A 26,744-nucleotide genomic window follows, 5' to 3' on the forward strand; every position below is an offset into this window, starting at 1 on the left:
TATATATATATATTCAAAGATTTTTTTTCGAATGTACAAAGATTTTCTCGATTTCTTAAAAGAAAATAGCAGATCTACAAGCTCATAGCACGGCACTCGGTGCCACGATATGAGCTTGTATATCTGCTATTTTTGAATCGCCAAAGAAATCTAAAGTGACACAGATGCGTTCCCAGTACCTCTGCTCCTTGAAGGATCATGCTCTGCTCGTCCAGTTTGAAGGCGGCGCCGATACGTCTTCGGACCTGAGGAAGCTTCTCTCCCGGCAACAGAGGGTAATCTGCTGATAACTGACCCGTCAGCTCCTATAAAAACACAGGCAATAACATTAGAAAAACATCATTCAAGTCATACAGTCCTGCATAGCAAGGGTTAAAAACCGCACCTACGTGTTGCGGCACACCAGCACATCAATACAGGGTGAGAGGTCACCCTGGACGGACCCCTTGGCTGAGAGAGAGATGAAGCAGGGACCCCCCACTACATATTGTATAAAATTGTGTTGCAGATTCAACTTTTTCATAGATTTCATAGACCATTGGTTCTCAAAGTGGGGTCCGGGTCCTTGAGGGGGGTCCCCAGCTACATGATGGATAGTTAGGAACCAAATGGACCCTTATGGCTCTGTAATTCTGAGAGTGTACAAATGGAACCAAATGGACCCTAACGGGTCCATTTGGTTCCATTTGTACACTCTCAGAGTTAAATCAACATTGATTTTACAATAAAAATGGGGGTTCCAGAGATAGAAAGGACATTAAATGGGGGTCCGTAGCCTAATGCATGTCAAACTGTCATCACTATCATCAGTCTTATCTTTTTTATTCATATGTTGGATTCATGTTAACTCATATACTGCCTAGAACGACTAAAACGACTTCTGTCCATAAGCCATGCCTGCCAAGAACGACTAAAACGACTTTTTAAAAAAAATTAAAAAATTAAAAATATTTTTTTTTTTTTTTTTTTTTTTTTTAGATTTTTTTTTTTTTTTTGACCCAAAGACCAAGGAGATATGATTTTTCGAAGATATAGACTCCCATCCACTTCCTTGTTAACTTAAAACTTAAAAATTCTGTATCTCGGCTCCTGAGTACTTTTTTTTTTCAATGAAAAATCTTGGCGGTGTTCAAACAGGCCAGAAATAATTCTGGCAGTGAATGAGTTAAGGTGTATTTTCAGACATTTAACCACTTCAACCCTCCATACTTAGTACATTTGACCGTTGGCTCTGTACTTGGTTCAAACTCCCATTTTCTGTGGAATTTCTTCAACTCCTAACTTCCAAGTAAATTACAACATTGTCACGTTATCATACTGTAGCCAGTTCACCAGGTCATTTAGTTTCTCAACTAGTGTAAAAAATAAATTAAAGACATTCTTCAGTTCCTTGTTTCTAAATGCATGATCATGGACCACATGCAGTGCCTTCACAGACAAGTTGAAAACCCCTGGTATATATCATACTCTTTTCCTTTCTGTTATGGCTCATATCTCCACACACATAATGTGACCAGTACTATTCTCTACTTGTTTAACAAAACCTCTTAATTAAAGGCAACCTCTTAGCACCACATTAGAGTTCCAACTAACACTTAAACCTTCAAAAGGTTTTATTCTTGTTTAAAGAGTCAAAATAAGTATGTGCATCATTTAATTCTATTAGATTTGAAAGTGACCCAGGGCTCAAATTGAAAGTGATGGGCCTTAGTTTAGAAATATCTCTACCTTTCAAAAGAACAAGTTGAGGCATATAAATTGCACAATGCTGTTTTTTCCCAAAGATTCCCTTTCACAACACATTCTTTGGGCCTCATGCTTCACTGTATCCAGTGTCAGCAAGCCGGCATCCTGTCCTCACTAAAACACCTCCAAGCAAAAACCTGGAGCACCAGAAAAGCCATCCAGTAGGGATGGGTCAGAATCGTTTTTTAGGATGAAAATCGAAATTCAAAGGCTATTGTCACCCAAAACCTGGCCATAGTAACTACATTTTAGAGGATACCTTAGTATGGGTGTAATATTTATTTATTCTCTATTTTGCATTTACAGGAAGAAATAAAAAATGTAGGGACTTTTTATACGAAAAAATACATAAAAATTGATTGACTGTGGGTATGCTAAGGGCCGGCCTGATGAATCAAGCATCATTCTCCATCTACCATTTAACATATCTTTCTGCATACACACACACACACACACACACACACACACACACACACACACACACACACACACACACACACACACACACACACACACACACACACACACACACACACACACACACACACACACACACACACACACACACACACACACAATACACAGACACTCACACCCACACATTGAACTGCACTCAAGGTATTTGTGTTTGTTATGTCTTATGTTTGATTAGTATGTTTAACTTTATTTTTGTTTAACTACTTGTTTATTATTTTTAGGTGAGAATCTTTATAAGCCCTTTATGGGTTTCCTTTTCTCACCTGCACTTATTTCTGTGTTGTTTTAATGATGTTACTTTTGTTCTGTTTTTATTGTGCGAATAAATAAATCAAATCAAAAATCAAAAATATGCTCTAAAAGTCTGCTAGTCTGCAAAACATATTTTTCATTTCACCACGTCTTTAATGGTTTAGTTACAATAATGTAAAATATGCACATGCTACTGTCTTTGTTTATTTATGAAAACCAGTTCATAGGTCAATGCAATGCTGTTATTGTAACCTAGGATGGTCATTTGATGAAAAAACTGAACAAATCCCCAGAACAATTTCACCCAAACAAATCCCCCCCCTAAAACATTAAAAGAAATCAAACCAAAACCTGGAGCACCAGAAGTTAAAGCCACTCTGCACTGAACTCACATGACTGATTTCACCTGAGAAACGGTCAAAGCAGCCAGAAGAACATCCTGTTCTCTTCAATCTGAATCACTCTTCTTCCTCTCTTAACCCATTCAAACCTGAGGCCCATTCTACAAATGCCTTCTAAAGCAGTAGTTCAGAAACTTTTTCATGCCAACAAGGACCCCCACAAAATGATATGTATTTTTGTGCCAGGGACCCCCAGAAGAGAAGATTTGTGTGAAAAAAAAAACGTTTTTCAAGTTTGTTTTTCAAACAAAATGTTCAAAAATAGCAGATGTACAAGCTCACAGCACGGCACGAAGTGACGCGCTGTGAGCTTGTATATCTGCTATTTTCGAGAACCGCCGTTCTGACCCACTGTTCTAAATCCTAAGAGTTTTCTGAAAAACTTATGTTGCTACATACAGTATATATATATTTATATATATATAGCTAAAATCTAAAAATGACACAGAAGCTTTCCCGGTTTTAACGTGTTAAAGAGACAGACACAATCGCATGAGAATAAGAGTCTCTCCCATGAATTTAAGTTTCTTTTGTCACTGAAAAAAAAAACAGGGAGAGGTGTCAACTCCCCCATTTGTACACCTCTCCTAAAGACATGTCCCAGCAGGACGCGGCCAAGCCCATTTGTCAACAGGAAAAGAATGATCATCTATATGAGGAGTTTGCCCTACAGCCAGGTACAACTCAGTCCCACCAAAAAAAAAAAAAAGGATCACATTTCGATGACCAAATTATAATTTACTGTTGATATTTGACACGTAATAAAAGCAAAAATACTGCCTGCCTGTCTGGTTTCGCTATGATGCTATTATGTCATTTTAAAAAGGTTGTTCCTGAATGACATGAGGACGAACTGCACAGCAGTGATTTCTTGTCTGAGTGATTTCTTGCAGAGAACAAACTCCTCAGGCATCAACATGGCACATGCATCGTAGAAGACAGCTTTTCAATTAGGTTCATGTCCGGTCTCCTTGGTTAAAGATGTGAGGTGACAGGCCCAATGCTGTATTTAAAGTTGTATTTATGTATGTAATCTGTCATGTACAGTATGAAGCTTGTGTGTTTTAGTTTGTTATTTGTTTGATCATTGTTTGTGACTGAATTATCATGTCGGTTCATTGTTCATGTCATATGAAATGTAAAAGTGTCCTGTAAGTCCATATGGGCTGGGCTTCTTTGGAAGCATGACACTTTAATAAAGAAAAATCATCATTGTAGTTTGCCGCGATGTAATTAGCCGACAGCTCTTCTCTTCACACCCCTGTTGTCCATATTCTAATACAAAGCCACTTTGGATACTAAGAAAAGCGCCATATAGGTCTGATGTATTATTATTCTCTTCACACCCCTGTAGTCCATAATCTATTACAGCAGGGGTCTTCAACGTTTTCAGGCCAAGGACCCCCTAGCTGAGAGAGAGATGAAGCAGGGACCCCCTCTATATTGTATAAAATTGTGTTTCAGATAAACTTTTGCTGCTCTTTTTTCCCTCCATACCTTTAACTCTTTGCCAAAAATAGCCGATCTGCTATTTTTGGCCAAAGTTCTCCTCAGAAAAAGGATGTTAGGGTTCAAGTGGTTAATGTGAAAAAAGAAAATCCTATCACACAAAGATTTGGCGGACCCCCTGTAGTAACTCTGAGGACCCCCTGTTGAAGACCCCTTTATTACAGGGTTGACGAGTCTTCAACGTTTTTCCGGCCACGGACCCCTTAGCTGAGAGAGAGATGAAGCAGGGACCCCCCACTACATGTTGCAGATTAAACAATAAAAGAGTGTTGCAGATTAAACTTTTTCATAGATTTCATGGATAGCTTGATACACTATCATCATCAGTGTTGTGTTGTTTATTTCAGACATTTAACCACTTAAACCCTCAATACTTAGCACACTTGACCTTTGGCTCTGTACTTGGTCTGCTCTTTTCACCCTCTACACCAAACCTCTTTGCGGAAAATAGCCGATCTACAACTTGTAGATCTGCTATTTTTGGCTAAAGTTCTCCTCAGAATAGGGATGCTAGGGTTCAAGTAAACAAGCTCCTATCACACAAAGATTTGGCAACCACCCCCCTGTAGTAACTCTGAGGACCCCCTTAGGGGGTCCCGGCCCCTCTGTTGAAGACCCCTGGTCTATAGGGTGTGTGTGTGCAGAGAACGCCTCAGGGATCAACATGGCACTCATATATATACGTACATTCATCTTAGTTTAATGTAATTAGCCTCCAGCTAGCATACTACTTCTTGCGACCCTAACCCTAGGGGTCACCAGGTGTAGGTCATAACATTACTCTTCTCTTCACACCCTTGCATAGCCGTGGGAAGTACTTTTGACCAGATATTTAATAGCCAAAGTGTAAAATAATGCCTTTTAGCTCAAATCAAAAAGTGACACAGATGCGTTCCAGGTCTTAATAGGTTAAGAATATAAATTGTATTTCTAAAATAGGCCTATTTTTTTTTATTCCCCAACCCAGTCCCATTTATATGAATAACGTAACACAATTAAAAATATATATATTTTATCATTCGTTCATTCTAACGTACTCAACCTCCTGAGAGGGGGGGTAATAATATGTTTGAACTTTTTTAGTAAGGTCCCTTGACTTTGTAACAGTGTGCCTGATGATGAAAGACGTGTCTCTTGGTGCATGGTGTACATGTAGTTCATCATGAGTTACTCACAGCTTCTCGGATGCAGAGTTTCTTCAGCTCCAGCACACAGAGCTCCAAGCGGTCCTGCAGCGCCTGGTGTTTGAGCTTCATGGCGCGGGTATGAGTGGTCACGTCCTTGGTGTGAGTCGTGGGACTGTCAGAGCCTACATGATGATGCAATAACACAACACACTGTCAGAGCCTGTGTGACATGATGATGCAATAGAGCTCTCTGGTCCATAGCGTTAGAAGGAGTTCTCCTTAACGCTAAGGGACTTTCGAGCCGTTGCCCACACACGGTATATGAAATCAGTCTCTCGCCTGTAGTAAAAATAAAGAATACACTTTCGCTACTCACCAAAACAAAGACTGTTTAAAACTGTCTTAGGGTGCGAGCACGACTTCAACTCTTTTCAACAATACTCAACTTTCTTACCGGGTGCACAGTCAGGAAAAGTAACTTTTGCAATAAATCTCAGTAAGAGAATACCAGCACTCACGGAACAGTCCTTTTAAGGCACTTTTATTTATATATTTTAAGCATTTTAAGCATGGTAGTAAGCTGCAGAACAGATAGCAACACTCTGAGCCCCCCACCTCACGTCGAAAATACACTTTTTGGGCCAGAAAAGAAAATATTTCACTGGAAGGATTCTTTTTTTTTTAGTCCACTGCTATTTCTATTATACCAGATTGTTCCTTCCGGTGAAATATTTTCTTTTAGATGTGAGGTGGGGGGCTCAGAGTGTTCCCACTAAGGAAAGTAGGCTTCTTAAAACCGTCTTGGTTTTGGTGAGTAGTGAAAGTGTATGAAAGTGTATATTTTTTTTTATTAGGCTACTACAGACGAGAGTCTGTAGTAGCCTGTGCTACCGCAGGTGTGCGGGCAACGGCTTGAAAGTACCACAGCGCTAAGGAGAACGCCTTCTAACGCTATGGACAAGAGCTAATTGCAATAAATACAATACACATGGATTAAAGCAAAATAAAATCTCACGACTGAAAATGTTTGAATGACCAAGTCCTAAATGTGCGTTTTGTGAAACAACGTGAAAGGAGGTTCCCATCACACTAGCGCTGTTTCCTAAACAATTAAGGAATTGTCTTGCTTAAGTGGTTAGGCACGACATGACTTTTTTCATACTTGAATGGTAATGGTATGTGATTCTTGCACATTGTATTATAAGTACATTCAGAATACCTAGTCCATCTTCACAAAAAAAAACTCTAACAATTACAGGCAACGAAGTAAACCAATTGTTTTATTTTAACGCGATTCAAGTTGATTGAAGAACACGGTCAACATTAAATGTTGACTTAAATCAGGCTGCTTCCTCATTCAACTCTTTCAGTCAAGAATGTTTTGAATATCAAGGTATAATTCAGGGATTCTGCCAGACCAGACCAGTCCAGTCCAGACCAATCCAGACCAGTAGGCACCTCCCCAGTGATACTGAATTGGTCAGCGCCGAGACCAAAAAAACTCAGAAAAATATATAACGTTTTCACTGTTGCTATACACTTAAAATATGAAATAAGTTTGAGAACCACTGTCTGGCCAAGTATACAAATGAAATCACTTTGCCTGTTTGTACAGAAAGTTTGTAAAGTTAAAAAGTCAAGAATGAATGCAGGTTATCTAACGTTACCAAGATTATTGCTATGCAACAAAGCTGAAGTATAATGACTCCTTTTCAGGGCAGAAAACAAACACAGGTGATTATACATATAGGTTCTGCTATTGCTATAATCCACCCAGTGACACAGCTACATTATAATTATACTCTTGATAAGATGATCTTCAATCTGAAATCATCAATTTTTGGAGGTATAAATTAGAATACGCAAAGATGTCCTGTTCCTTCACTTGGTGGAACAGGACATGTCACTTGAAAGCTGAAAATAGCGATGGTGGGAAAAGTACTTTTTTACTTACGGTAAGTAAAAGTATCAATACAGCAATGTAGAAATACTCTGTTACTGTTACAAGTAAATCGGCATCAAAAATATACTTAAAGAACCAAAAGTAAAAGTAGTCATTTTGCAGAATGTCCCATTTCACAAGATCAAAATGTATCAAAAGTATTTTGAAAATGCGTCCCATCGCCATACAGTGTGAGCTTGTAGATCTGCTATTTTCAAATGGCCGGAAAATATGGGCTGAAGTGGTTAATGTATGTTTTGTAAAAATAATCAAAAATCTACAAAGTAACTACATCAGTGGTGTGTTCTAGGTTTTTTGGAGGGTACACGATACGATACGATGCGTGTGGTCGAGGGTAAACGCTCTCGCGTTTTCAATGGATGAAATAGTTACTAGACTATATACACTTTTCCCCCCAAAAATCTGGACTGTATATGGCGTATACAGCGTATAACGGTAGAACACACCACTGATGTAGTTGTGAAAGTTGTGAAATAGTGTGGAGTAAAAGTAATAATAGTTGCCTCTGAGATGTAGTGGAGTAGAAGTAAAAGTACTTAAAATTGGATATGCTCCAGTAAAGTAAAAGTACCTCAAAATTGCACTTAAGTACAGTACTTGAGTAAATGTACTTAGTTACTTTACACCACTGGAAAATAGAAAATCTAGAAACAAATGAAGATGCATGTCGTGTGGACTGCTGTTGTTCAACTGCTACCGATGTTACTATTTTATGAATGGCTCTGCTGTTCACGTAAAACACTGCAAATCATTATGTGGCCATAATTTATACTTATTGATTTGTTTATGGACTTGAACCTAATCCTAGGAGCATTGCATGTTTCTGCAACAAAAAAAAAGATAACTTTTTCAATTAATTGAATTATCAAACATTATTTTAGTTGCACCCGTATGTTTGAATAATATCTGTATTTATCTCATACTGAACTGTCCTTTTTGTAATGATATTTAAGTCATCTGATGTTGTTTTGTTTCCAGACTCAGTATTTAATTAGTTCTGGGTCGTTCTCCTCCTCCTCCTCACACAGGCATGTTAACTCAGAGTTCTCTTCTCTCTGTGTGTGTGTGTGACGTGGGGGGAGATAGGATTAAGCAATTCATTTTTATTTGCAACACCTAATAGTCTTCCACAATGCACGTCTTGTGCTCCACACATTCTTAACCTCCATCAAGTCATTCAGCCATGTGACGACGACGGTCTGCTCTCTCTCTACAATGGAACCTCTACAGCCACAAGCAGTGGTGGAAAAAGTACTCACATTTGTCACTTAAAGTAAAAGTATCAATACTGCAATGTAGAAGTACTCTGGTCCAAGTAAAAAGTCCAGAATTCAAAACGCACTTGATTAAAAGTGCAAAAGTATTGGCATCAAAAAGTACTTAAAGTACCAGAAGCAAAAATACTAAAATGTTTGAAAATAGCCGATCTACAAGCTCACAACGCGTCGCGATGCGACGCGTTGTGAGCTTGTAGATCTGCTATTTTCAAATAGCCCAGGTATAAAATAGGGCTAAAGTGGTTAATGTATGTTTCATAAAATCATAATTTATATCTGAAGAGTAACTAGTAACTAAAAGTTTCCAAATAATTGTAGTGAAGTAAAAGTACAATATTTGCCTCTGAGATGCAGTGGAGTAGAAGCAAAAAATATCGGAAAGTGGAAATACAACAATACCTCAAAATTTGTACTTAAGTACAGTCCTTAAGTAAATGTACTTAGTTACTTTCCACCACTGCAGCCAGGATAGAGTCAGCCCAGAGTCCAGACACAAAACAAGTTGTTGTCACTAAGCTGGGTATCACTGTTTATTTAGCTCAGCCCTTAGTAACCATTCTGGTGGCATTATGTATTCTCTGCTTGTCTTTGTCCTCCTGTCACACCTCATGCTCTCATAGATATCAGTCAGGACCTGCAGGGAATTAGGTAATAATCTCTGAAGCATGCAGAGCCCTCAGTGCATTTTGTTCTCAAAACTCGTTCTAGAGCTGAGACAGAGAATGATTCCTAATGTTTTTCGTCACCAACAGTGTTGATTTCGATTTTACTAAAACTATGACGAAAAATGTTTGTCGACTACTTTTTGTTCACTGCCGAAAACTAAATAAAAACTAAGCTATGATGACTAAAACTAAGACTAAATATGTTGACAATTTCGTCAACAAATAAAAACTAGACTAAAATGTCAGTGAGGGACTAGTGGAGAAGAGATCCGGTAGAACTAAAAGACAAGTCATTTTATGTTTGGTTGCGCTCAGGTGTTGCGCTCTGAAAATAGCAGATCTACAAGCTCACAACGCGTCGCGCTGCGACGCGTTGTGAGCTTTTGGATCTTCTATTTTCAGAGTGCAACCAAGTGTAAAATCAGCCATTACGACGCCATCAAGGCACCGCCAAAATACATTTTAGTCTAAAATATGTCCACTAAAACTAAAACATTTCCTATAACTAAAATATGACTAAAACTAAATGGAATTTGAGTCAAAAGACTATGACTAAAAGTGAATAAAAATGTGCTGTCAAAATCAACACTATTCACCATTGCACAACGCAGTGCTGGAAGAACAATATAGAATTACTCTGTTACAAGTAAAACCGCCTGTGTTCTAAAATTTACCTTAGAAAAAATACAGAAGTATTGGCATCAAAATTACGTATTCATTATTTTGCATGGGTGACTTTATAGTAAAAGTACAAAATTGTAAGTACAGTTACTTACTACTTGCTGTAGGTACTTTCCCACGCAAGATAGACAGTTCTGGTTGGAACACATGTCACACACATGGTTTGAACCCTTGCTGGAAAGACCCTGTCATTCTTTCACTGCACTTTCAATGACATTCAGTGGTAATGAAAATGAAACCATAAGTTAAAATTACTGTTGGAAATAAATTACGTTTTCTGTACTAGTTTAATAGTAATGCCACTAATTACAGGGTTTCCTGGAGGAGGGGGCAGGGGCCACGTGCCTGCACACGCTGGGCATACACACAATTTCATACCTCAATTATTATGCCAAATATCTCAATAGTGACTCAACATGACTATGGGACGGGTTCACACTTATTTTATATTTTAAGTGTAGCAACAGTGAAAACATTCTTCAAAATACAGCATATTACAGTGCCCTATAGTATTATATTTTTCTCAAATAGTCTCAGCGCTGACCAATACAGTCTCAGTGGTGTGGTGCTACTGCCTAGACTGATCTGGACTGGTCTGGTCTGGCAGAATCCCTGAATTATATACCGTGATATTCAAAACATTCTTGACTTAAAGAGTTGAACGAGGAAGCAGCCTGATTTAACCCATTTAGACCTGAGGCCGATAAAAAAAAACGCTTCAAAAAATATACATACATTCAAAGATTTGCACACATTTACACGATTTTACAAAAATATCAGATCTACAAGCTCATAGCGCGGCACTCGGTGCCGCGCTATGAGCTTGTATATCTACTATTTTTGAATAGCCTAAAGAAATCTAAAAGTGACACACAAGTCAACATTTAATGTTGACTGTGTTCTTCAATCAACTTGAATCACTTTAAAATGCAATGTCCTTTATTTGGTTATTTTCGTCGCCTGTAATTGTAAGAGTTCTTTTGTGAAGCTGGACTGGGTAGGTATTATATAATGAGTATACTTATAATACAATGAGCAAGGATCACATGACATTACCATTCAAGTATGAAAAGGTCATGTCTTGCCTTGCCTAGAATTCTACACTTTATTGTACTGTCTGACGAATCGCTGCTAATTTTGAAATATTTTAATACGTAAATCTTCTTTTCTGGGGGGTCCCTGGCACAAAAGAAAGTCCGATTGGGGGTCCACGGCCAAATACATATCAATGCTGGGGTCCTTGACATGAAAAGATTTGAGAACCACTTTACTAGGCCACCAGAATGCCCCCAGTAGATCTCCCCAGTAGATCTAACCAGAAGATCTCCCCAGTAGATCTCCCCAGTAGATCACCCCAGTAGATCACCCCGGTAGATCACCCCGGTAGATCACCCTGGTAGATCACCCCGGTAGATCACCCCGGTAGATCACCCCAGTAGATCACCCCAGTAGATCTCCCCGGCAGATCACCCCGGTAGATCTCCCCAGTAGATCAACCCGGTAGATCTCCCCAGTAGATCACCCCGGTAGATCGCTGCTTTGCCCCACATTTGAAAGAGGCCATAATTATATAATGATGCATTTCCTAACAATCCCCTTTGAGCCACTTTGAACATGGTCTGTCTATTTTGGGCACATCATTATACAGTAGATCAGAATGTTCAAACATTCTTCTAAAAGATTTTCAAAAATAACAGATACATATATACCAGTGAGCGTGAGGATATAGGCTATTTTTTGCTATTGGTCGTATATAATGATGAAGTATATGGGGGCTTAAGTGGTTAATATAAAGAGATTCCTGAACTAATTGAATAAACAAGCACAATAAATCACTATAATATGATTATGGTATTATACAAACAAATGCTCAAAAGTTAGTGTTAAAGAACTGTCTGCGTCCATGTGAATGACACTGACCATCAGAGTTGCCAGGTCTGATTATTATAAGCAACCTTTTCAAGTTGCTTGTAAATATTGGCAATTTTTTTGCAAGTGTAGTTGCTTATTTGGGCTTGTTTCCTAATGTTGTTTAAACCAGTGGTTCTCAAAAATGACCATGTCAAGGAAATGTATGGATATTATTTGTTCACAGTGTTGTGTTGTGTTGTTAAAATGTTTCAAAAAAGATTCAAAATGTTTCACTTTTTTCCCCAAGATTTTCTTTTTTTAATAGCAGAAAATAGCAGATTGATGCAACGTGTTGTGAGCTTGCAGATCTGCTATTTTCAAATATCCGATGCATATATTAGGTTTAAAGTTCTTTAAAGGTTGCTTCTTTTGGGCTCGTTTTCATTGACCTAGTAGCTTATTTTTCTCGCGAAATCTGGCAACACTGACTGACCACGAAGCAACATTCTTAACATGAAATGCTTTGAATGTCACACACACCCTTTCTCTGCCCCCCGGCCACCGGTGGAGACTGGTTAGCAACCACGCTGCACAGGCATTTATGTAGTGTACCGCTGTTGTCGGGCAGAAAAAAAACTCTGATCTCCACGTTTTTAATTGTTTTTCGAAAATTAATGTTATCCCATTCAGCTATTCAAAAATTCTGCTATTTTTAGAAAAATCGTGAAAAATGTGTGAAAGTCTTTGAATATATATATTTTTAAAGCGAACATTTTTAACTTCAATCTTTGCTTCTGGGGGGTCCCTGGAACAAAATATTTTGAGATGGGGGTCCGCGGCCAAATACATATAATTTTTGGGGGTCCTTGACATGAAAAAGTTGGAGCACCATTGATATAGAAACATACTGTTAAACATTTTAGATATGTATTTGGCCGTGACCCCATCTCAAAATGTTTTGTTCCAGGGACCCCTCAGAAGCAAAGATTTGAGGTACAAAACAATAGCCTGGGTGCCAGCCTGCTTCGCTACGTTCGGCGGATTTTTTTTTCTCTCTGCGCTTCTCAGTCTGGAATGCCTCCTATCTCCAGGAGGCGGGACACAGCAGCCACGGTTCCAAACCTACCGTGGCTTCTGATTGGTCTGTGGTGCGGGGCGGGACAAAACAAACGGTGTGATCGTTTTGATTCGTCATTCGTTTCAATTCAATTCAATTCAATTTTATTAAAGTGTCAAATCACAACAAGTTGTCTCAAGACACTTTACATGTAGAGAAGAGACCCGACAATCCCACCCTGAACAAGCAATTTTTGCGACAGTTTGAACAACATCCAATCAGCAACGACGTTGCCTAACGTAACATATGTAGTTCCTGTGTACTTCCTGTGTAGTTCTCCAAGACGAGTCAATGGGGTGCATTCCAGACTGAGAAGCGGAGAGAGAAAAAAAGTCCGCCGAACGCAGCGAAGCAGGCTGGCACCCAGGCTAACAAAACAATACATATTCAAAGATTTGCACAAGATTTTTTCCAAAAATAGCAGATATACAAGCTCATAGCGCGGCACTCGCTATGAGCTACAGAGACGATTTCTTTATTTTCATAAAGGTCGCCACAGGAAGTGGATTTCTTCTTCTTCTTCTTCTTACCAGAATGCAGGATGATCCCGCTGTCCGTGTCGCTGATCTCCCCGTTGCACTCCATCATGCTAGTTAGCGTTAGCGCTGTAGCTCAGCTTCTTCTGTCTGAGATTCTTCACAGGTGGAGGAGGAGCCAAAGGATCATGTCAAGGTTTTTACCATGCCCTGGAAAAAAGGAAACAATTACAGTTTTATTGCAGGTTCCAGCCATGACAGTTGTCAGCAATTACCCAATATACAATAACCAATAAGGCTAAAGTAGTTTTTATGTTGTTACTACACCCTAGTAACATAAAACTCCTCTATTTCACAACAGAAACGCTGTGGGGCTCCAATGTGGATCTCAGACATGTAAATAAGCCTGTGTGACATCATAGCCTGTGACATCATAGCCTGTGTCTATGTCTATGACATATCTATGACATATGATATGACTGGCAAGATTTCAGTACGATCACAGACAGCCACGTTGAGTTCAGCTCTAAAACTAAAGAATACAAGTATAAAACACACGGGGAACAACATTTGTGTGTGTACTTCTGTGGCCTATTGGCAGTGCCAAGTGATCGGTCCAGTGCTTTGCTTTGCAAGATTAGCTCTGGACACACGCACAGACACACAGACACACGCACACACGCACACAGACAAAGAGACCCCCATATAGACGGCAAGTATCTTGCAGAGCATTGCCGTAACAATGACCATCCATCCCTGGCCCTGCACAGCAGTGGTTCCCAAAATGTTTAGCACGAGACCCGAAAGAGAAAGACGCAAACTAGTCAAAATAGCAGATCTACAAGCTCGCAATGCAGCGCGAAACTTTTTAAACATTATTATTCATTTATTTTTTGATTTATGAAATACTGGACATTTTTGGAATTGTTTTTAATTGATGAAAAGTTGTGACTTTGTGATTGTGCTATTTGTGATAGCATACATGTTACATAATATAGGTTTAATGCAATATTGTAGACCTGTCGTTCAACAACTCTTATTATTATTAAGTGAGATTTGCTGTGTTTAACTTCAGCTAAGATCCCAAAGTGACTGTTTTTTTTTTGGTTTGTTTTTTACATTTCTAGCAAAATGATGATTATGGGATATGTCTCAGAAAGAAGTAGTTATTTTGAGGGGGAAATTGCTGGACTTCTTCTTAATGCCTTCCTCTTGGAAGAGAGAAGACATTAACCATTGTTTTTGGTGATTACTGAGGCTTGGTTGTGGCTACTAGTCACGTTCAGTCTGTCCAGGTGTGCGTAGGAAGGGCCGTGTCTGTCCCTGAGTTGAACTACACACCCACTAAACAATGCCTGGACAAACATGGGAGATTGCTCAACTCCCATGAGTACTCAAGGAGTGTGAGTTCAGACCCATAAAGTAGGAACAGTTCAACCTCTAGACTAGAGTTCTCAACAGGCCCGAACATTAAGGCCCAGCCCTAACTGGGCCCTAACTGGGCCGGCCCGAACAATTACCCAAAATTTGGGCCCGAAAAATCCAACAACATGTTTTTTTTTGTTGCCGTGTCATCAAAGTCACGCATCCAACAGTAGCTTTGAACTGAGCAGATTAGAACTTCCGTTCCAGAGGTTGATTGATTGAATACTTTATTTAGAAGTTTGCAGAAAAAAAGCACATGAAAGTACAGTTCAAATACACGGTCAGATAATGACCAAAACATCTTGAAAACGGCCACTTTTGAGTTTTGGACATTTTCGCCAGTGTTTTTTTAATAACACGGGCTAGGAGGGTCGGAAGGTGACAAACTAGATACCTGAGTGTTCATTTTTCAGTTCATTTTGAGCTGCATCCAACACATCTACTGCCATTTCTGTCTGCCTTACCGTTCGGCTGCAAGAGGCAGTTGAATTTTCTTTTTTAGGGGTAATATATATTTAAAATATATATATATACTTTTTTTTTACGGAACCAGAGGCTCGTCTCATACATACAATTTCGACCCGGCCCGAAAACGCTGGGTCGGGTCGGGGTGGGGTCGGGTTCGGGCAGAATTTGAGAACTCTAAAGAACAACCACATCATTTTTGATCAATCATGCAAGAAATCACAGCATAGAGGCGAGGCGCTCATGTGTTTAAAAGAACTCACCAAACTTGAATCTTATGGCTCATTGCATTTTCAGTTAATCATTGTCCACAACACAAGCTGTATATTGTGATGATGTCAGGCTCTCACAAACAGGTAGTTCAGTCACAGGAAGCTCCCCAGACACAGAGTATCAACATGCATGATGCGTAATGCTTTGGAACTGGGACTTATCTAGGCTCTGGGATCATGTCTCATGTCTGAGTCATTAGCCCAACACATCACTCACTGCCAAGTCAAGTATGCTTCATCTAACAATTGTTCCTTATGGCAGTGGTTCTCAAACTGCGGGTCTGGGCCCCTAAAGGGGACAGGGGGTCCTCAAATAGTTTGTTGGGGGAGGTCCCCAGATTATTAGCTATGTGCAACATTGTTTTCTCACTCAACAGTAAACAAACCAACATAACAGTATAAGTGTATACAGGTTATCTGCACATTTATGACAATTTAAGGGCTTTTAAGACCTTTTTTAATAACAAATTGGTCAAATTGTCAAATATTACGTAAGACAGAGGCAAACATTGTGAAAATAGCCGATCTACAAGCTCACAACGCCTCGCATATCTGCAATTTTAACTATATTTATCTGTAGAACCGAGTCAAACTAAATAATGCCTCAACTTCTACAATTCCAAGTGCTTGTCAGGGTGGGGGGTGCCCAGTTGAAAACATATGATTATTTTGAGGGGTCGCGGCCTGAAAGGTTTGGGGAACCCTTGGTTTAGAACAGTGGTTCTCCAAAATAGCAGATCTACAAAGCTGCGAGCTTGTACATCTGCTATATTTTTTAAAAATTAGAAAAATCTTGAAAAAGTGTGGAAAATGTGGAAAATTTTGGATTTTTTCACAAATCTTCTCTTCTGGGGGTCTCCCTCCCTGGCACAAAACATTTTCAGATGGGGGTCCGCGGCCAAATACATGTCCCAAAAGTAAAGACTGAACTGGAGAAAACAGCCTTTTGTTTTAATGTCCCAACCACTTGGAAAGACCTACAGCTTAAATTTAAGATCTGTTCCCCCATAACATACAGTCAATTTAATTTTTGATTGAAAACCTGCCCACAAGTATCTGCAACTACTTTTAAATGTGTGTTGTATCACAAGATAGGGGAAAGTTTCTGTTTTTGTTTTGTTTCTGTTTTGTTTTGTTTTATCATTTATATTAATATTGATGTAAAAATGAAAATGAAATTGTCTCTGTGATCTGAAAATGAGGCCAACCTCAATGTCCTTCTAGAATAAATAAAGGTTTGGAATGAAATGAAATGATATCATTGTGGGGGTCCTTGACATAAACACTGGTCCAGGGGAGACCACTAATATAGTTAAGTTACATTTGCTAGTTTAACCACTTCAAATACGCTTTCATCTTAAAAATAACTAATAACCGCAACATGCTTCCATAGAAGACATGCTGGCTTCTATGGAATCTAAATAACTTTAAATCACAGTTACAGTTCCATGTACCACCCTGAACAGAACCGCTGCACCATATCATCAGGTGCTTAACTAACAGAGCTCGTACGACTGATGGGGAAACGCTAATGACAGGCAACACTTCCACATCATGTGCCACTGGTTACGTCTAAAAGCAAATTAAAGCAACATGAAACGAACCAAAACATCCCTGTCATCAGCTGCTGCCACCAATACAATAAACACAAAAATGACATTTTTAAAAATAGCAACAAAACCCATTCAAGACGTTTGCTGCAGTCTCTTTAAAAGAGTGAATTCAAACTTGACAATGTCTCTTCTTCACCAAAAGACAAAACTTAGTAATACTGTTGTTATAACTGACATTGTACCAGGTAATTAGCTAGAGCCTAGAACAGGGGTCTTCAACGTTTTCAGGCCAAGGACCCCCTAGCCGAGAAAGAGATGAAGCAGGGACCCCCCTCTATATTATATAAAATTGTGTTTCAGATAAACTTTTGCTGCTCTTTTTTCCCGTACACCCTATAACTATTTGCCAAAAATTGCCGATCTACAAGCTCACAACGCCTCGCAGCGCGAGGCGTTGTGAGCTTGTAGATCTGCTATTTTTGGCTAGAGTTCTCCTCAGAAAAAGAGATGTTAGGGTTCAAGTGGTTAAGGTAAAAAAAATAATCATATCACACAAAGTTTTGGTGGACCCCCTGTAGTAACTCTGAGGACCCCCTAGGGGTCCCGGACCCCCTGTTGAAGACCACTGAGCTAGAACCTAGAAAGCAGTGGTTCTCAAAAAGTGGGGGTCCAGTCCACGGACCCCTCAGGATTCCTTGAGGGGATTCTAAATGGACCCTTTACCAGTCTGTAACTCTGAGAGTGTACAAATGGAACCAAATGGACCCTTACAGGTCTGTTACTCTGAGAGTGTACAAATGGAACCGGGTCCATTTGGTTCCATTTGTACACTCTCAGAGTTATCGGGGTCATTGAAATGTTTATGTTTTAGAACTAACTGGACTAGAACAGACTCTATGAAAAAACTCTCAATGAAATAAAAAATACATAGAGCAACATTGTGTCAGAAGGACAGTATATCCCATACAACAAAAAAAAGCACTTACTTCATGGTCAGCCTGTTCAAAAAAAAGAATGAAAGAAAAATGCAACAAAATCTTGATAAAGTGTAAAGTTGCGTCTAGAATTCCTTGTATTGAATGGTTGAAGTAACTGAAGTAACAATGCTTTGGTGAGCAGAGTGTAAAGTAGGTGTGAGAGAGAGCGAGAGAGACTCACCCACTTACTGCTAGTGGGACTCGCCCATTGAGGGGGAGTGGCCACAAGGCCACAAGGCTGAGAACAGAGGAGTCAGGGGCAGTGTTGCCAGATTTTGCGAGAGACATAAGCAACCAGGTCTATGAAGAAAAGCCCATAAGAAGCGACTAGGCCAAGGGTTCCCACACTTTTCAGGCCACGACCCCCCAAAATAATCATATTTGAACTGGGGACCCCCCACCCTGACAAGCACTTCGAATTCCACAGATAAATATTGTGAAAATAGCCAAACTACAAGCTCACAACGCCTCACACTGCGAGGCGTTGTGAGCTTGTAGATCGGCTATTTTAACAATATATGCCTATTTCTTTTGTAATATTTGACAATTTGACCAATTTGGTATTAAAAAGGTCTTAAATGTCATTAAATTGTAACTTTAAATGTGCAAATACCCTGTATACACTTGTGTTAGTTTGTTTACTGTTGAGTGAGAATACAATGTTGTACATTAAGCTAATCATCTGGGGACCCCCCAAAATAATTTGGGGACCCACTAGACTAGGCTACCACATCTATTTGAAAATAGCAGATCTACAAGTTCATAACAATCCCATTAACGAAGGAGGAATGGTAGCTATCAATACAATTGGCATAATCTAGGACTACGGGAGACTGTCATCTCCCGCCTGGACTACTGCAACTCCCTACTTGCTGGTGCTCCGGCATCTGCCATGCCATCAGACCTCTGGAGCTTGTTCAGAAAGCTGCAGCTCGTCTGGTTTTCAACCGCCCCAAGTTCTCCCACACAACCGTCCTTCTCCGTTCTCTACACTGGCTCCCCATAGCAGCTCGGATCCAGTATAAAACCTTGGTGCTAGCCTATAGGGCAGTGCGTTGTGCAGGGCGTGCGTTGTGCAGGGCGTGCAGGGCGTTGCTGAAAATGAGCACTTGTGCTCAGCTACTACCCTGGGTAAATAAAGAACAAAAAAAAAAAAAAAAAAAAAAAAAAAAAAAGTGAAAGGAACAGCTCCTTCCTACCTCCGGGCTATGGTTGATGCCTACACCCCTGCCCGACCACTTCGGTCTGCCACCTCGGGGCGACTGATTGCCTCGTCACTCAGGGGTCCTTCTGGTCGATCGACACGGTCACGACTTTTTTCTGTTCTGGCCCCAAAGTGGTGGAATGAACTTCACACTGATGTCAGGACAGCAGAGTCACTGCCCATCTTTCGCCGCAGGCTGAAAACCCACCTCTTCAGGAAACACTACCCTTCCTCTTTGCCTGGCCTACTTGTTGTTAACTAGTTGTACGAACTCTTGTTTTAGTTTTGTATTGTTTTACTGGATCTTGTTTAGTCGATACACCTATTTGTCTGAGCTCGTGCTCATTTGATTTTGCTATTTTGTCTCATCTGTTTAAGAAAGTAGGTAGCTGATATATTGCACTTTTACCTTAGCGCTAGGTATACTCTTGGTACACTTGAGACTTCTGGTGATTAGTAGTTTTCGTTCCCTACCTATGTTGAATACACTTATTGTAAGTCGCTTTGGATAAAAAAGCGTCTGCTAAATGACTGTAATGTAATGTAATGTAATGAACAACCAGCACATCTGACTCACCCTGACAGTTACATTAATCCCTACCTTTACACAGTCGTGTCGGCTGAGGTAAATGAGGAACATTTTAACCCATTGATTTTAATGTGACTGACATTTTTTTAGGGTGGCAACCCATGAGAAAATAACCTCACAGATGACCTCAATGCTTAATATGAAGAGGAGACTGGAAGGACTAGACATGGTATTTAAAGGTTGACACTACACTACACACGCACAAACCTGCAGGGTCCAAATCCACAAATTGTATGAGAACCGCGTCAGTCAGCACTACACTTAAATGCTAGTCAGAAATATTCTATGATGCTGAGGGGTTCCTGGCAATAAATATTTTCAGATGGGCGGGTCTGCTGACAAATACATTAAATTAAATTGAGGGTCCTTGACATGAACCACTGATTTAAACAGTGTGAGGAAAAAAGCCCAAATAAGCACTTTAGAATCAAGCTCCCCAAAAAAAATGCAACCTGCAACTACCAAATATTTACAAGCAACTTTACAGAAAGACAAAGCCCAAAGTCGCTTATAATAAGCAGACATGGCAACGCTGGTCATGGAGTCATATAACACTCTGCTCTTGTACTAGAGTTTGGAACTGTGTCAACAATAACACTGATTTAAGATGATGATAATGATGAATTAACATTTCACTTTAAACTCTTATCAGTATTTCTTCTGAGAGCTGTGAGGCGATAACCAGTAAACGGACTGAAACTTGCAGACCATTATGACCTAATCCTTTGCTTTCAGAAGGGCAGCAGTATCGAGATCCTGGGCAAACAGCACTGCCCAAAATACATATCGGAGCAATTAAGTGTTTAAAGTGGTTCTCAAGTTCTTCTTTAGGCTTAAATACAGTGGTGTAAAGTAACTAAGTACATTTACTCAAGTACACTTTTGAGGAATTTTTACTTTACTGGAGTGTTTCCCCATTTTCAGTACTTTTACTTCTACTCCACTACATCTCAGAGGCAAATATTGTACTTATACTCCACTACAATTATTTGAAAACTTTAGATACTAGTTACTTTTCAGATATAAATGATGCTATTATGAAACATACATTAACCACTTTAGCCCTATTTTATACATAGGCTATTTGAAAATAGCAGATCTACAAGCTCACTACGCGTCGTGAGCTTATAGATCTGCTATTTTCAAACATTTTAGTACTTTAACTTTTGGCACTTTAAGTACATTTTGATGCCAATACTTTTGTATTTTTACTCAAGTAAATTTTGAATTGTGGACTTTCACTTTAGTTGTAACAGAGTATTTCTATATTGCAGTATTGGTACTTTTACTTAAGTAAAGAATTTGAGTACTTTTTCCACCAATGCTCAAATATGAGGAACAATTCCAAGCTAATGTCTACTCTTTTTTTTTAAGCATCTAAAGAATACTTTTGGCAAGACATCAACCCCCTACTAACTCCCAACCCCCCCAAAATGAATCAATGCTTCTGTCACACACACTCAGTGATGGAAAAAGTACTCCCTTTTTGTTTTTTACTTAGATAAAAGTATCAAGACTGCAATGTAGAAATACTCTGTTACAATTAAAAGTCCGGAATTCCAAATTTACTTGAGTAAAAGTGCTGGTATCAAAATGCACTTGGAGTACCAAAAGTAGAAAGTACTCATTATGCAGAATGTCCCATTTCACAAGTTTTCAAATATAAAAAACATTTGAAAATAGCTGATCTACAAGCTCACAATGCGTCGCTATGTGACAAAAAGTACAATATTAGCCTCTGAGATGTAGTGGAGTAGAAGTAAAAGTACTGAAAATTGGACATGATTTTTTCTACTTAAGTGCAGTACTTGAGTAAATGTACTTAGTTACTTTCCACCACCACACACACTAGCATACAACTTGTCTACTGGCTGCAGTTTCATATTGTAAGCAGAAAAACGTGACACAGCAGCATTGTCAGTTCTCTGTGACTGCTCTTTGGACTTATTATGGAATGACAATATGTAGGCATTGTTTAACTTATGTTGCAGCTGCTCTGCCAATAAAACTTGTCAATGAAAATCTACTGCCACCTCCTGGCTGTTTAAGGGCCCATCAAACAATGCTGTTCTTTTGGTATCTGAAACATGAACTAGAACCAGAAATATTTTCATCATTTTACTACTATAGCGTCGGAATACCAAAACGCTCGCCCCCAAAACACAGTCGCCCCGAGGGAAATCCGGCGGTATTCACCTGGTATTCCTAAACGTAACCTCAGTAAAACGGTGCCAAAACCTAACCTTATTCCTAAACTTAACCTCAGTAAAACTATGCCTAACCATAAACTTGAACCTTATCCTCAGTAAAACAAACAGAAGAACCGGTGGTTCGCGAGGGTTTTGGGGGGGGGGGGTCTTCCGGTTACCTATCAACGCCGTCGAGCAGAAACCAACTATCTCCGTTTTTCTACTTTTTTTATTTTCTTCCATACATCGGTGTCACGCTATGAGCTTGTATATCTGCTATTTTTTTATAGCCAAATAAATCTAAAATTACAGAGATGCGTTTCCCGGATAGAATGGTGTTAAAAACATGTTTCTTTTTTCATATCCTGAAAAGTCAATATTTTCGGACATAGTTGGTTTCTGCCCTGACAGCCGAGATATGCCATATCTATAATTCCAACGAATATAGACTCCAAGTCTACTAACCAGACTACCAGAGGCTGTAGGGGGGGGGACTATGTCCAATTTGACAAACTGTGGCCGGGGTCAGGCCTCCAGGCTCACAACAGGCTCAGCACCTGCTGTGTAAAATGCATGGTTCACATTCAGGGAGAATCCCGATATTCTCTCTGGCTCTCCAGGAATCCACGCACAGAGACACTCTGGACAAAGTCCAGCAATTCTCAGACACCAAGAGCAGAACGTGTCGAATGACACGATGGCACCGACATACCATAGCAGCAAGTGAAAAAACAGAAGAAAAAAAAACGAGTTTTTGGTTCAGTCTTTCCCACATTAAGGGCCCTAGCTTGTCCTTGCCTTACCACTTATGCCTAAACATTTTTGCCTTTTTTTGTTTTGTTACTATTTTGGAAAAAACATTTTCAAATAGTGAAAATAGAAAAAATCGACACGTTGTGAGCTTGTAGATCAGCAATTTGAACTATTTTAAAAGGTTTTTCAAAATAGTAGAAAATATCTTAATAGGTTTAGGCATAAGGGGTAAGGGCCCCTCAGGCTTCAACATTGTTAGCATGCCTCTTAGGGCCCACTTCACAAACAACAGTAGTAGCAACAAAAAGTATGTTAATACAATATAACTACATCTGTATGGTAGCTAGAACAGAACCCCTCTATATTGTATAAAATTGTGTTTCAGATTAAACCTTTTTTGTTTACTTGGTCTGCTCTTTTTTCCCTCTACACCTATACCTCTTTGCCAAAAATAGCCGATCTACAAGCTCTCAACGCCTCGCGCTGCGAGGCGTTGTGAGCTTGCAGATCTGCTATTTTTGGCTAAAAGTTCTCCTCAGAAAAGGGATGCTAGGGGATGCTACATAAAATATGTCATATCACACAAAGATTTGGTGAGATGAGATGAGATGAGAAATACTTTATATTATCCCCAAAGGGAAATTGTGGTGTCACAGCAGCACAGTGTAACAGTGGACCCCCTGTAGTAACTCTGAGGACCCCCTAGGGGTCCCGGACCCCCTGTTGAAGACCCCTGCTGTAGGTGCAATATCTCCCCTGGCCAAGTAGAGATTCCATCACAGACCATAAGGTTCGATTACCAGGCAGGGCAAGTCGTTATGCCAATTATTAATTCCTCCCCACACACACATTTCTGTGTTGTCACTGCTGTTTTATCCTACTGACTCACCTACCTGTGAGGAGGAGCCCCCACCGGGAGGACGTAGGTAGAGCCTTCGTCCTACTCCTCCCGCTCAACACTCCCTGCCGACAAGTGCCGCCCCAGGCCGTAGGAATACCTGCAGTGACAATTATCACGCTTCCCTCCCCCCAAACACGGGACAATTGTGCTTCGTATAGACGCTCGACAAAGCCGCATGCACCACGGTGGTTTCGAACCGACAACCTCCTCAGCGGTGGTGGGCATGCAGGCACTTTACCGCTGCACCACCCGAGCGCTACAAGAGAGGGAGCTTTAAAAAGATGATCGGATTAAACAATAGTAAGTGTCTGTCTACTGGCAGAGAGGCAGGTCATGTGACAGACATATGCTCCATGATGATAAGCACAAGATTACCAGATTTAAACATTGCTGGTGAGGTGGGAACCACTGCAGGAATGTAACTTATGCTCAAGTAGTCTGAAAGCCACTGTGTGGTTCCAATAGACGAATAGAGTATCCCTACTGTTTAACCAAACAATGGCTCCCTGCCATCGGGGAAGCCGATTCTACAAAGGCCCTCTAAATCCTAACAGTATTCTGAAAAATGTATGTTTCTATATCAGTGGTGCTCAAACCTTTTCATGTCAAGGACCCCCAAAATGATATGTATTTGGCCGCCAACCCCCAAGTAAAATATTTTGTTCCAGGGACCTCCCAGAAGCAACGATTTGAGTTAAAAATGTTCGCTTTAAAACAATATATATTCAAGGATTTGCACATATTTTCAACATTTTTCAAAAATATATATACAAGATATACAAGCTCGTAGTGCGGCACCGAGTGCCGCACTACGAGCTTGTATATCTTGTATATCTGATTCTATACTTCTCACTTTCCTGGACATTAGGCATATCATTGGGCAGAAACCTCTTATCTCCAAACTTTCACTTTTCGCGTTTATTCGTAAATTAACGCTCCTGTTTGATCATAACAGTGTTCGCGCCTCGTTTCGAGCTTGTAGATCAGCTACTTTTGAATTTGAATCCTGAAAAGCAACAATTTTGGACATAATTATGAGGTCTCCACCCCGACAGAGACCATATATTTATCTACAGTATATAGTGCCATTTCTTAAATGCATGATGGCCATTAGGGTCAATGGTTCAGTTTGTACACACAGAGTCGTGCTGCAGACAGTGCTGAACATGAATGAACATGAATCAAGCTGAGCCAGTTGGTGGATGTCATGGTTGGCTTCATGGCTGCGTTTATGAAACCACAAATCCCACAGTGTCACAGAGACAGGACATTTTGTGAAGGCAGCAGCCAGCAACGACACACAACAGCTGGCTCAACGGAATTCTTTGAATATCCTTCAGGCCTTTTTATAAGTGTTACTATACTACTAGCCTGCTGCTACTACAGCCACTATGTGTCATGGACCACGCTCAGTTTTCCATGAGGCAAGAATGTCAACACAATCAATCTTTTTTCCCCACATCGATGTATAGTAGCCATGTCTGACTATTTAGTTTAACTGGTTGTAATGTTAACGACCATCTCAGTGGCCTTGTGGTTAGTTAGAGTGTCCGCCTTGAGACTGGGAAGTTGGGGTGCGATTCCCCAGTCGGGTTACACCAAAGACATACCAAATGGGACCCAATGCCTCCCTGCTTGGCACTCAGCATCAAGGTTTGGTTTGGGGGGGGGGAGTCCCTGCGACATACTAGCGACATACTAGCGTCAAGCCGCCTCACGCTACAGAAACAGGAGATAGGCTCCTGCCCTATGGGCCTCATGGCTCAGCAAAACAAGACTATTACTGCGTTAACATACTAACTGAGAAAAAATATTGTGAAAATACCCGATCTACATGCGCCTCGCAACGCAATCGACTATTTTCACAATATTTATCTGTGGAACAGAGTCAAACTAAATGTAATACCTCAACTCCTACAATTCCATGTGCTTGGTTGGGGGGTTCCCAGTTCTAATATGTTCTTTTTTTGTTTTTTTTGGGAGGGGGGGGGGGGATGCAGCCTTAAAGGTTGAGAACCAGTGGCCTAAACCAAAAGGTACTAATTGAGCATAATGAAGAGGTGTGATGGAAACTCTGTAAAGATGTGGTATTTCCTAGTTAGAGCTTGTACCTCATGGACAACATCCAGGGAACCCCCCCCCAGGGGGGTACTTAGAGCCTGTTGCCCCCCAAGTTGAGCCTAACTGAACGGAGAAACACCCAACGTAAGTCATTTATAAATTTGCCATTACCATGTCATTACAGTAATACATTTAATGTCATAAATTAAAGGGCAAAATGTGTTGATACAGCATCACAATCATTTTAACCACTTCATCATACTACAGTGTCACACAAAAAGTATAAAAAATAGCAGATCTATGAGCTCAAAACATGTCACAGTTTTGGATATATGAGGTTTCCTGACAGAGACATTATATAGCCTAACACTGTGACTAGCAAACACAACAAAGTCAATTTGTGACATTGTTGGTTCCTCTCTCTCTCTTAATCAATATCACATTTCTTCTGTTTTTGTCCTTCTGGTTAAGAAAAGAACAGGAAGCTGCAGGTTTGTTAACTTCCTCGTGCTGCTTTATTAGTTTCTGGTAATCCTCCTAAAAGTGGACTTTAGTTACCATGGCAGCCACTAGAGACAGAACTCTGCATACAAAGAGAACAATGAGAGCCAATAAAGCTGAGGTCAACGCATAGAGAGCTTTAGGTTATGCACACGTCACATGTCATTAGTGACAGTATAGGGTGACATATTACAAATATTCTGCTCCTTAATTCCCTTATACATCAGGGGTCTTCAACGTTTTTTCAGGCCAAGGACCCCCTAGGTGAGAGAGAGATGAAGCAGGGACCCCCCTCTATATTGTATGAAATTG

At 40.1% G+C, this 26,744-nt stretch overlaps 1 protein-coding gene across 2 annotated transcripts in view; it reads right to left on the reverse strand.

The window, feature by feature from the left end:
* The window catches only part of LOC311049182 (innate immunity activator protein-like), a 45,858-nt gene that overhangs the window by 17,203 nt on the left and 1,911 nt on the right, over positions 1-26,744 (reverse strand). The window contains exons 1-4 of one of the 2 annotated variants that reach the window (XM_084062666.1): positions 18,244-18,378; positions 13,597-13,752; positions 5,561-5,694; positions 180-305 (exon numbers count right to left, since the gene is read on the reverse strand). In XM_084062666.1, the coding sequence (XP_083918792.1) occupies positions 180-305; positions 5,561-5,694; positions 13,597-13,654 (318 nt within the window). In that variant the 5' untranslated portion in view covers positions 13,655-13,752; positions 18,244-18,378. Of the gene's footprint in view, positions 1-179; positions 306-5,560; positions 5,695-13,596; positions 13,753-18,243; positions 18,379-26,744 lie in introns of those variants that run through there. The other variant, XM_084062667.1, reaches the window with a different exon arrangement.

This window comes from Gymnoscopelus microlampas, assembly GCF_963454915.1.
Source record: "Gymnoscopelus microlampas genome assembly, chromosome: 7".
In the NCBI taxonomy this organism is placed as follows: Eukaryota; Metazoa; Chordata; class Actinopteri; order Myctophiformes; family Myctophidae; genus Gymnoscopelus; species Gymnoscopelus microlampas.